The sequence below is a fragment of the Accipiter gentilis genome, chromosome 4 (genome assembly GCF_929443795.1).
Source record: "Accipiter gentilis chromosome 4, bAccGen1.1, whole genome shotgun sequence".
NCBI classification, from domain to species: domain Eukaryota; kingdom Metazoa; phylum Chordata; class Aves; order Accipitriformes; family Accipitridae; genus Astur; species Astur gentilis.
Window position 1 is genome coordinate 27576345 of NC_064883.1, and position 13180 is coordinate 27589524.

The 13180-nt window shown below is 43.3% G+C and overlaps 1 protein-coding gene across 1 annotated transcript in view; it reads right to left on the minus strand.

Moving 5' to 3' along the window:
• The window catches only part of DNAJC1 (DnaJ heat shock protein family (Hsp40) member C1), a 119910-nt gene extending 107383 nt beyond the window's left edge, over positions 1-12527 (minus strand). The window contains exon 1 of the mRNA XM_049798208.1: positions 12237-12527. Within this exon, the coding sequence (XP_049654165.1) occupies positions 12237-12389 (153 nt within the window). The 5' untranslated portion in view covers positions 12390-12527. The remainder of the gene's footprint in view (positions 1-12236) is intronic.
• Between the last annotated feature and the right edge of the window lie 653 nt (positions 12528-13180).

Below are 13180 nucleotides of genomic sequence, written 5' to 3' on the forward strand. Positions count from 1 at the left end.
ACAGCCGTGCAATTTAATAATTCATTTAATCTGTCTTTTGTGTTGGAAATGTTCAAGAGATTCCCACACCAACACATTCTTTGCAGTAGACAGGTCAAGAGATATTAATTCAACTTGAAATAAATATACAGACACATTACTCCAAATGGATAAATTCAATGCTAAGAAGTCACCAGGACCATGGCTTTCACCTGAGATTGCTGCATCAAATTCACATACAAAGCTGCAGACCTGCAGGTGAGCAAGTTAACCCAGTACTGCAAAAAACTGCCAGCAGGGACTGGGCAGGCTGCTAATGTGATTCCCATCCACACAAAAAAAACCAGAAGAGATCCTGGGCATTGCAGACCAGAAAGTTTGTCATCCATCCTTAGTAAAGGCAGTAGGGGCTATAAAAATAAAGTCATTGCAGGCAGGGATAAACGTGGTCTCTTGGACAAGATGTTGCATGGCTTCTGCAAAGAGAAACCCTGCCTCACCAACCCAGCTGAGTCATTGGTGTGCATCAGTAAGGACAGAGAGAGGAGGTACAGCAGACACAGTACAATCCAATTTTGAAAAAGATTCTGGCTAGGTTCCACACCAAAGGTTATCAAAGAAATTAACTTGCCACAGGATGGGAGGAGAAAGTCTTACAAATAGAAAATTAGTGAACAGAATACAAAAAGCAAGATTTAATGGCCAATTTTCAGGGCAGAGAATAGGCAGCTGAAAGGGCTCCTGCTGTGGGATTGGTGCTGGGACTGGCTTTATTCAGTACTTTCAATGACAACCTGAAGAGCAGAGCATGCAGTGAAATCTCACGGTTCATAGGTGACACTATAGGTTTTGGGTAGATACCAGACACTAGCGAGGGAATGCCAAACCAAGTCATGTGACAAAAAAAAAAAAAAAGAGAGAGAGAAGATTCAGTGTAGGTAAGATTGTTGCCTTAAACTAACCATGCCTACACAGAGCAGAGCTTGGAGCTGGCAATTACAAATCATTAAGTGATCCAAGGCACATTGCTAACAGTTCTCCAAACCCACTGCACAGCACCGGCTGACTGAAAGGCACCACCAGGAATGGCATCTTTTAACATTACTGATCAAAAACTGTGGAGGCCAAGAGGTACAGGGGGCAAATAGACCACAAAACATGGCTAGGTTCACCTGCTCTCCCCAAGTAACACCATCTATTGCCACTGGCTTTATTATCTTTATTTAAGAAGAGTGCAGTGGTTATACAGAAGTATATAAATAAAAACAAACCAGGGTGGAAACCAGTGAAAGCACGTTGACAGCATCCAGCACTCCCTGAAGGCATCCAAGGAGCTTGTGGGTGATTTGGAGAGGTGCCCTAACTGGAGACCAAGACGACCAGGGAGTGGAAACGGGCCTTCACAGGCACCAGGATCCATTGCTTGAGACACAATACAAGACTATTATTAAACAGTTGCGATCAAGACAAGGCAAGGGTGTTTAGTATTCTCAATTGCAAGTAACATTTAAAAAAAGAAATCACATTATTTCTTAACTGATACATATTTATGCAAAAAAATAAATCCTCTTCAGAAGCCATGCTGCATGACACGACTCGGGAAAAGATAACAATTTAAAAAGAAATCAGAAGTAGGTATCTCCAGTGACCAAAAGAGTATCTACCTGTATATAGACAATGATCAAAAGAATATATAACTACATGGAGATAGATAGTGATTTTCAACCAATGAATCACAGGGCCCTGGAAACCAGTAAGCTACTGATCTACTTCAGCTATTGTCCTTAAATCTAAGTTCACTAAACAGTGGTCCACAACTCCACCAGAAAATTAAGGTGTCTATAAATCATATACTTACCTTTCTTACCTACAAATGGGTAAGTGTATGAAAGGCATAAACCATCATGATTGAGGAAATTAGTAAGTCAGTAACTCATTGATAGGTTAGTGTCTCTCTGTCCAGCAGAGGATTCCTCCCTCCCCGCAAATTAGCACAGCTTTCTGGTTAAGCTCCTACTATTACTCAAACAGAAAACACAAAGACCAAAAAGATTTACTAAATGGACTACTGGTGCATTCCAGCATGGGAGCTCTGTACTATGTAACTAAACATGAATGTAAGTCAGTTATACCTAATCTTTAAATATAGTACATAAGTTTTGTACAAAAGAGGTTTTTTTCTTTCACCACTGTAAGTTGCAAGAAACAACTGGCTGATACCCTCAATCTGTATTTCAACTGTTGAAATACTACTCTCAACAGATACAGTCCAACATTTTAATTCAATACTTTGTTTTGAATGTTGCTGGGTTAGCTTATAATGTTGAAAAGCTACTGAAGGAGAAATAGAAAGAGGAAAACATTCAGTAGAACAGAAACTACAAACCACACAGCTTACAAATTGACAGAAGAAATACTTTCTGTTCAACAGATAAGTAAACTTGTTTTCCAACTTGAGTCTATTTCAAATATTTAATCAACTGAAAGAAGTGCTTGAATTGAATAAAACTTCCTTTCCATTGAATAAGATTTTAAATAATTCCTAGTAGGAAATGGGAAGAGGCTTCCATATAGGATGAAATTTTACAGACTTTTTTTCCTACTGTAACATTGTAGTAGCCACTGTTAAACACAACATCCAGTAAAGCAATTACTAATGTGATTGTAAACTGTCACAAAGTTAAATGGCATACAGCTCTTCTACTCTCCCATCACAGCATTTATACCCCATAGAAGAAGACTATAGGAATCATTGACTACAAAATGGTGATTATTAAATATAAAAGCTACTCTAAATCAGTTCAAAATTTAATAAAACATTGACCAATCGGACTACAGAATCAGGGGTAGGTAAAAACAATTATTGCCCTTAAAGGAGAAGCTATTCACCCCAAATCAGTGCAATAAGGCTACTTCACAGGTTTCTCATGTCCTCATCAGCACTGAATGCTTCCTTCAACAAGCAAAAGCACTTCACAGTGTTGGAGACAGCAGCATTTCAGAATGACAGCCCATGTATAAAAGCAAGAACTCTCTTTAATCAGAGAAAGATAGCAGAGTGACTTTATTTCAACGGCTCCTATGCACCTTCTGGTTTTCTCCACAAGTTTTCCAGATTAACATTGAGAAGGAAGAATTTCTGATCTTGCAGAGATGAAAGACTGCTTATGAATTTTCTTCTCTTCTCAATCCACCGCTCGTTTGTTTGACATCAGGAAGAACAGTTTGTAAGGCCAGCAAGCCAGGTCATTTAAGAAATTTGCACTTAAGTGATCCATCAGATGAGAGCCCAGTAATGCACTGTCCTGCTTTAAAGTGTTACATTCAAACTGTATTATTGTTTACATAACTGTAACATACACCACACGTATAACACATTGCCACGTACATAAGATTGTTTAAAAATCACTTTTATATAGAGCTAGTAACATCCAAACGAGGCTGATGGACAAACAAATGAGAAGCAAAAGAGACACAGAAACCCCAAATCTCCTCATAATTGAGGGCAAAACAACAATTTTAGGCTGTGGGTGGGGGGAATTACTAGTGTTTAAGAACCCAAAATTGAGAGAAACAAGAGTTTTAAACAGGCACAGCATATAGCTAACCAAAAGCACAAACACTAACAAGCAAATCAAAAGCAAAACTGCAGATTTTCATATGCCGCATTAATTTCTTTAGCCCAGTAGGATGCTGTGGAAAACCGAAATATTTCAGATATACATTAGTTTCCTCCTTTTATTCATTTTAATATCAGACCTATCCTTATAGATGAAAAACCCTTTGTTATTGCTTATACTCTCATTCTTAACTGGCTCAGCTGCGTAACAGCACCACAGGCTCTTTGTTACTGGCTCTGCTGAGAACACGAGGAACACCAACCCAACTAGGAAACATTTTATATGCTCGATTTTCATTTTATTTTTTAAATTTTACCAAATACTTAAAGTTAAAATAGCACCTAGATACCTCCAAATGTCTCCCTTAAAGCTATAGTCTTCTCTAGATCCGATTAGAAAACCTTGTTAATCTTAATTGTAAAATGACTCTAGATGGAGCATAAAAGGTTTATCATTCAAGAGAAGAAAATTAAGGCTGCCTCTAACATTTTTCTTCACACAACTTCACAGACAAACATGATGACCACAATCCACAGCAGTCAAGTAGTAAAAAGCCCACTAGCAAATCTTTTACAAAACTGTATGTTAGATTAATTATTGGCTGTTTTAGATACCAACATAGGCACATACATGAGAACTTCAGCAAAGATGATTTTGAAACAAGCACAAAACATACAGCCTTGTGTAAGCACCAGAGACCATCAGCACAGGTTACCTATCATTCCTCACCAATAAATTGGTCACTCCCTTCAATGAATTCCAGGTCAAACACAGAACTTCTAGGAAGAAAAATAGCCCATTTTTTATTTCTGCAATTTGAAGATCAAGCTGTTATGGACACATCCTTAGAGGATTAACAAGGTTCTAAGTATAGAGAGGAAGAGCTGAAACATTATTGCTGCTGCAGACAGGAAAAAAAGAAATTCAAGACTGCTTGTTTTATCCTTTTCACAGCACTTTGTATACTGTTAGTTCTCTTGGATTCCCAAACACAGCAGTTTCCTATTGCTATATGTCCTTCTACACAGCAAGAAAGAAGAAAAATATAATCTGAAAGAAATCAGGAAAGTATGATATGAATAAATTGTCAGGAAGAGTTAACAGTAAGTGTCTTTAAAACTACCTACGATGGTAGATTCTGAACACTTTTGTGTCTTTAAGAAAGGAGCCAAGAACAAAAGCAAAAAAACCCTGGATTCCCTTGGACAACTTCCAAGCAGAATTTTAATAGGAAACAATAAAAAAAAAATTTTTTTTATGGAAAACACAAGTTTTACAAGTCTAGATGCCTTAATTATTTTTAAATGCAGCAACTGTGAACAAAAACATCAGAGAACATTAGGTATACATGATACATGTCAGGGCACTTACAAAATGGATTACATTATGTATCAGCAGCTTACCTGGAAGTTCGGCACTGTTGAAAAAAAGCAAAAACAAAACACACACATGAACACCCATATCCTGCACCATCCTCAGTTACAAATCTGAGCAGTTATCATCAGTGCTTCTCTATGGTGACTCTTGTGAGCAACTAGACTACTATATAGTTTGGAACAACTTTGTTCTATAGGATCCAAGTGAATAATCTCAACAATGACTTCATAAAACTTTAATGTATGCAGAATTTCCAGAACTGCTGGAAGTCTCACTTCCATGTATAATTAACAGACTCAAATAGTAAGTTTAAAACCATGAAGGGTTACAGAATTATGTCTCAATAACATACCAAGAAAAAACACACAATTACTTTTATGGAATGAACTGAGATTACAGCTAAAGCCACTAGAAACAAATCTGGATTTTCTAATGCTATTTTTGTTTGAAATAGTGCAACGGAGTCTATTACTGCCTCAATGTTGATAGCGTATTTGGGGGCTTTGGGGGGCTTTTTTGGCTATCACTGCCATAACAGGAGCAAATTCTTACAGTAAAAAAAAAAAACAATTTTGAAGAACGCCTGCCTCATCTATCGCTTAAAAGAAACGTACAGTTTCAGGAATTACCAAGATTTCTCACTGTCCAAATAAAGGTCTGCTACCACTATCACCTAGTTGTGTATTACAGAAGTTCATTATTTTTGACAGTTTGGAGCAAGAAAGTTGAAACATATTTCATCTTTCCAGCTGAGAACTCTAATGTTGTGATTGGCAGTGCATTAAAATTTAATGCCTTCCAAAACTACTAGACCTGCTTAGTATATATTTTGAACAAGAAGTAGAAAACAGTCTTGCAATAGGCTTAGGGCATTAGACAAAACGTTCAATCACTAGCCCAAAAACTTTGATACCTCAAAGATGAGTAACTGAGATATCAAGCTGCCACATGGCTCTGTGTCACTTCACGGCACAAGACTTTTGAAGGTCACAGAGAATATCCTATTTGTCATGCAAAGACAAAATAATCTTACAAAGCAAAGCAAGAAAAGCCTACAGCTGATAGTTTTGACACAGTCATCCGAAAAAGTGATGTCGTAATTGCATGCGTGTGAAGCTCTATCTCACTGGATCAAATACTTCCAAAGCATGGAAGACTGAAGCAGTATTACCAACCTAGATTTTCTCTAAAACATTTGCAGATGATGCACACTCCACGATTTTAGTAACACTGCACCCACATATGTTAACCTTAAAAAATAGCAGGGAGAACAGCCTTAAGTGCTAGAAGAACAACCAAAATAAGTCTTTGGAGTGTGATGCAGCTTGTCACTGGGAAGGAGAAACAAACTGCTGAGTTTCTGGGCTATCCCTCCTTATTTCCCCTTCCTTGTCCTCCTTATGTGTACCTTGCCTGCCAGGGAAGACAGAAGCCCTGTATGGGTACAGGTAGATTGTTCTTGCCGAGGACTTGAAAGCATTCCTTGAATAGATACAGCTCTCCCTCACATGCCTCTTCCCACTTGAGGGGACCACTCAGTGTACTCAAAGTTCCCAAATAGCTCTACAGTAAAAATAATTTTATCTAGATTTTTTTTTTCTGGACAGTGACCCATTCAAAGCCAGAACTATGGCAGTACCAGACAATACAACACTGACAGCTCCAGAGACTGCCATTCTTTCTGAAAAATAGGTTACCAAACTTATGTCCAAGAACTTTATTTATATAACATATGAATCCACAGCTTTAGAACTGCAGTGATGTACGCACTACATGTCATCAGTCAATACACTTGCATAAAACAGACTACACAAAAACCTATTACTGAGAATTTTCTGAAGTCTCCCATAATGCCTCATAATACCACAAAAGCCACACAATTTGTCATGGAGCTCACTCCTGGTAAGGTTCTTACAAGGCAATGACAAGACGTAAAACTCAGCATCAGCCATTTCCTATAAACTACAGTCTTAAAGGTGCATCTACCTCAATTTTTTAGTGCAGCTCAGGAGTGCACATGTAAAGCAAACTTCCTTACTGTACCCAGTGACTGTGCATCATGAAGTGGTCCTGGAGTGGATGAACTGGATTCCTTTTGGATAGAACTGAACATTAAGCTGTAAAACCAGGAGCACACATCAACACAAACATGCATTGAGTCCATGTAACCAGACTGGAATTAGTTTTAAAAAAAATATCCCTGAAATGCAAACAGTATGGACACCAATTCCTCAGCACCAAACATTGCATTTTACAGACACAACACTGTCAGACCCTGCTACTTGCCAAGGTACACACAGCTCCTCTGTTCCAGTGATCTTGAAAGGAGCTATTAGCCCAATACATCCAGCTCATCTAGAGGGGTCATGGCTTCCTGCAGCCAAAGAAATCTGACTCCTTGGTTTTCAAGTCTTGCACTTTCTTGGAGTTGCTAACATACCAGCGTCTCACAGACTGCAGGACCAAAATTAGGTTCTGTATGTGCAGTTCTGACTTTGTGCTGCAGCATCATCTAGCAAACCCATCGTCTAGCAATTACATGGATACAATGTTCCTAGTTCTCTACAGTAAAGCCACATGAATGGATTAGAGCCTGGTTCAAAATAAATCTCATGTGCCACAAGGAAGGCATAAACCAATGCTGAAGAAAATAATTCTCTCAACATTTTTGGGGTGTCATATATTTATCCATAGTGTTGGCTGGCAAGCCCCACCCATGCCTTAACTCTCCCTGAGGAACTTGAGTTCCCAGGGCCTCTTCTACTACCTCAAAGGGCACTTAGACTAACTTTCTGTGTTTGCTTTCATACACTGCACAGGCCTAGCAGAACTTTCAATACAAACCTGTTCCCTTATCTGATTACCAGTAGAAGCCAAAGCCTTATTCAGAAATGCCTTGGTCCTTAACTGATACATAACGTACTGCTCTGCACTGGCCATTTCTAGCAGCACAGCTCATGCACTTTTAACACATCTTCACATCAAGGTTTCCTAAAAGTTTCTTGATCAGATCCCTTGTATCCAAGAACCCTATTACAAAGTTTCAAAAGACATTCAGAGGCCTGTAGAGCCTTCCTTACTGCAAGCCAAAAAGAGTAGAGGAGCAGGTAATTCCCTTGAAGCCATATAAACAGTTGTAATCAAAAGCATATTTTGGCAAGGAGATCCACAGGTTCAGCTGACGCCAAGTTGATTCACCCAGAGCATATCATATTTATGCAGGTATCAGCTATTGAAAGCTGTAAGAGACAATAAAATTAACTTGATCAGTTCGTTTGTCCACCATACAAGCTTGTAGCCCCCCAGATCTTCCTGGAATTTTTCCAAAAAGTTGACATCACATTTGCATGTTGTCATTCTCAGGTAACAGGGTAGTTTTATTACTGAGACTGCATAGCCTCTGGTTTAATGCTGCTGCTTCATCTGAGTTTTTAGATTAATACTATTTGATCCTGATCCCCTTGTCAATTTGAAACTGGCTATACTGAAATGATTACTGAAACGATTATTACATCTGACCTGTCAAGAGTTTATGATTCTATTTTCTTCAGTAACCACTTGGGGGACACGGAAATGTAATATTTTCTCAAGCCAAAGGTTATCCTATCTTCCCATTCTGCTACGTCAAACTTCTTGAGAACAGCAATATTTTAAACGAGCCATTCAAGTCAATCACATCATCAATTTAAGAACCACCAAAGAAACAGGAAGGTAGAGCAATCCCCAAATTGTTCAGAACAGCAATAGTAACAACATAACAATGCAAAACTTCTCATATATGCTATGTTACCATGAGATCTGATGGATTAACAAATAGATAGATTGTGTCTTTGTATAAAAATCAGATACTTCTTAATCTAGGTGCTCAGCCCTAACACTTGGGGGTTGAAAAGATGACCTCCAGAGATCCCTTCCAACCTCAACCATTCTGTAAGCACTTATAGATTTTTCAGCCAACCCCTCCTTGAAGCCAAGCACTAAGGAGTTATTCTAACAGCCAAGACAGTCACAATCTTACTCTTCCTCTGTCATTCCACATTCACAACAAAAGTCACTTCCATTAGATCATCCTCTGTCTCAATCACTGATCTTGGAAAACACTACAGCAGCTTCTTGCTGGATGACAATTACCTGACAACACCAGGAGGCTTCCACAAGGCCCTTGAAAAGAAAAAACACAAAACCCTTACTTCCACAAGCATACAGCAATGAAACAAAAAAAATAATAATATTGTAATTTCTATGTAATCCCAGGGAAAAATCCAGCAGCCAGAGGCTTCATCAAAGCAGGCTAGAGAGCTACAGGACTTTGCACAACACCTTCTGCACCTTGTCATTTGAGGTCAACATCAGCTTCTGACATCGCATACAAGATTCCACAAGCAGCCAGTACCACAATTCTCTCACCAAAACCTAAGCTGCTTTAATGCCTTAAGGAAGCATTGGAGTCATTCCCTATATTTTTTCAAAACTCAAGATGACACCTTTAGAAAAAAATCTAGCAGCCTTGATACACTACTGTTAAGAAACATGGCTGAGCATCCGTATCTCTGACAAAGAAGTTACACCCTGCATAAGGGAGAAGTACTCTCTCCCCCAGAATTACATAAAGGAAGAAGGGATTATCAGGACACGATACAAGGCAATGAACACCAAGAGGAATATGGAGGAGGAGAAGAGGGGAAAGCAAGCTTTGATGAATGAAAGATTATAAAGCAGTCCAAAGGCATGGCCACAAAGGCTGTTGTCATACACACTGTCCCTCTTGTGCTAAAATGCCAAGAAAAACACCTGAGCACAGAGAATAAAACCACTAGCACCAGAACTACAAAAAGTTAACCGCAGCATTCTACTCAAAGGCATCCCAACTAAAACAACAGTGACATACAGAGTAACCAGTAAGCTCCATTAAACCATAGTTTTAAAAAATAGCAGAAAACCTGAAACAACACGCAAACAGCACTTAGAGGCGTTCCGGTAAAAGGCAGCTTTGTGTAAAGACATCCAAGCTAGGATACAACACACCCGAGATTTGCACACTTCCCTTGACCCCATTACAAGAGCAGTTACCCTTCTCATACGGTAACTTAAACAGCTGCACCTGCCTAGCGAGACACTGCAAGTCATAACACTGCTTCAGTATCTTGTTTGAACCTTCAGGTATAGGTCAGAGCTGGAGAACCAAACAGCAGGAACAAAGGATACAGTGTGGAAGAACCTGTAAACCTATGCAGCCTCTTCCAGTGCTTAAAAATTTCTACTGAAGCTCAACTTCAACTTTGTATACTCTATTACTGTACTAACAGGTATATTCTGCTGCATGTGCAAAGCATCTAATGCTATTTACACTTCAAGTCTTGGCTATAACGACATTGTGAGTGACTAGCATATACTTATAACTAACAAAACTTCATTTGTGTTGCACTTCCACCAACTTTTTCCCTGCTCGAACATTACAAGTGGTTCGAGTTCTTCATTAAGATTAGAAGTAGAGTAGAAGTGTGAACTAGCAGAATATTTGCTTGCTAAAGGTAACATTATATTCTGCTAAGCATATTGCGCAAGGTACAGATTCAGCCCTAGAAAAAAGGATTGTGGAAGATTTTAACAAAGGGTTGCATACTAGATCTGAACATTACTAACTGAAACAAAGTTTTGTAACCCTTCATTATCTAACACTAAAATTGCCTTTGAGGAATTAAAACCTAGATTTTTAGGCACATGAAAGTGAAACTTGAGTAGCAGTGTTTGCTGTGTTGTATATATGATGGTGTTCCATAGCATTTAACACCAGATGCTTAAGGAGGATTAAAAGAAAGAAAAAGATGAAACTGACTCAGAATCCCCCAACTATCACTAACAACCACAGCCAGTAGTTTCCAAAAGAGGACCTTTACATATTGCAGACACCTTCCCTCTTTTTGCAGACACAGCCCTAATGAGATGCACCTGAAAATACAGCTATTTTTCTCAAAAACTACAAGAACTACATCAGAATAAACTTTAAGGTTGTCAGGCAAGCCATTTGAATAGCAGGATCACTCACCAGAATGTAGAGATGCTAGGAGACAAACAAAGAACAAAATGTCTTTTGTGGACTCTGGGTGAAATAACATATTCTAGAGTTGCATATTTAATTACTGAGGAGAATAATACTGACTGGAAAGAGAGATCAAGCAAGATCACACACACAGAGCAGAGCATCTAGAGATAAGGAAGGCCATCAAGTGGGAGCCAGACCAAGTAATACAAGTTGAAGATGCCAACTGGCAGTGAAACCAGCAACCGCATCTAAAACATACACAAGAAACATGGGATAAAAGTGTGTGGAACAGAAGTTCCTGTCTTGACTACACGTGCATGAAAGTTAACCGAAGGTGCATAATAAATGTTTTAAGATAATCTCAAGTGTTGCCTAGCAAACAGAGGTGAAAACCACACACAATAACCAAGATACATGGAAGGTAAACAGATATAACAATCTACAAGCCATTACCATGGCAAAGGGTCACAGTCTACCACATGGCACGCGTGAGAGAAAACAGAAGCTGCAACACATGGCGATCCACGATCTTAAGCAGATAAGGAACCAGCAAATACGGCAGAATGAGAGATGAGAAACAGCCATACCCAGGATATATGTATGGGAAGTGGGAGAAGCCCACGAGCTACTTCTGTCTAGCCGTAGACGCATTTGGAGAAAAACAGATGCATTCAGAAGAGCAACAGGCAGCAGGAGCACACAAAGGTACAGTGGGGAGAGGAAGGGTTGATGTATGGTGGGCCAGAGAGATGAAAGAAAGACAGAACGGCACTCGAAGGAGAGCAGAGCCCCTACAGAGTGAAGGAAGGGGCTGGGGAAGCGACAGGAGCCTTGTCCTAAGCCTCGGGAGTCGGGGCACGGCGGGGGGGGGGGGGGGGGGGGGGGGGGGGGGGGCGGCGCGGACCGCAGCGGCAGAGCGGGGCAGCCGCAGTCGTGCCCGGGCAGGAGGCGGATGACAGCGCCAGGCCAGAAGGCAAGCGGCCGGCGGCATGCCCAGCGCCCGTCTGCCACGGGGGAGCGGCCGGGCGGCGGCAGCGCAGGCGGGGCGGGGGAGGGGGGGAGCCGGGAGCCGGCCAGCCATGTTCGGCGGGGGCAGGGACGGCGGTGACAGCCGAGGCCCCCGCCCGCCGCGGGAAGGCAGCGGGGCAGGGGGCGGCGGGGGAGGCGCGCCTCGGGGCCCGCGCCGGGCGGGCGGCGGGGCCCGGTCCCTCGCTCACCTGCTGCACCCCCAGGAAGTCGTAGAAGTTCCGCGGCACCTCCTCCACCAGGTCGAAGAGCTCCAGGTCGCCGCTGTCCCAGGCGCGGGCGCGGGGCGCCAGCAGCGCCAGCAGCGCCAGGAGCGGCGGCAGCAGCCGGAGGCCGCGGCCCATGACCCCCGCCCCAGCGGCAGCGGTGGCGACGACGTGGCCGGGGAGGCACCTCCGAGGCCGCGCACGTCCCGGCGGCGGCTCCGCACTGAGGGGAAAGGAGGCAGGCCCGGCTCCGCCGACGACGAGTCCCACGGAGGGGCGGCGGGGGAGAAGAGCGCTCTCCGCCCGGCCAATCGCCGCCTCCGCAGGCCGTGACGTCGGGTATCCCGGCAACCGCTGGCGCTCGCGCAGTCGAGGGGCTGCGGGGGGGAAGGGCGAAGTGGAGTCGAGTCGCGGGGGCGGGGGGTGCCCGCCGCCGGCCGGCGTGCGCGGGGGAGCGGTAGCGGTAGCGGTAGCGGCAGCGGCGCGCGGGGGCCGGGCGCGAGCTCCCTCCGCGCGGCCGGCGGGGCTCGCGCGCCCGCCCCGCGCCGCCTGCAGGCCCTTGCCCTTCCCCTCCCCCCCCCCCCCTTCCTCCTCCTCCTCCTCCTCCTCCTTCTCTCCCCCACAGCCTGCCCGGCCGCGGCCGTCTCCGCCTCCTGGCGCCGCGCAGCGCCCTCACCCTTCCCCGGGGCTGCCGGAGCCCCCTCGTCGGCCCCCTGTCACCCGGGTAACCCCCCCGAGGGTAACCCCCCCCCACACACACCCCGGCACACCTCCCCCCGCCCCGAGCAGCCTGCCCTCAGCGAGGGAGCGGGGTCCTGAGGGGCGACAGCCGCCGCCCCAGACCCCGCCACCAGGCGCGCCCTCGGGGTCCGGAGCGCTGGGGAGGTGTGGGGGTAACCCCTCCGTCCTGCGCGCTGGGTGCCCGCCGG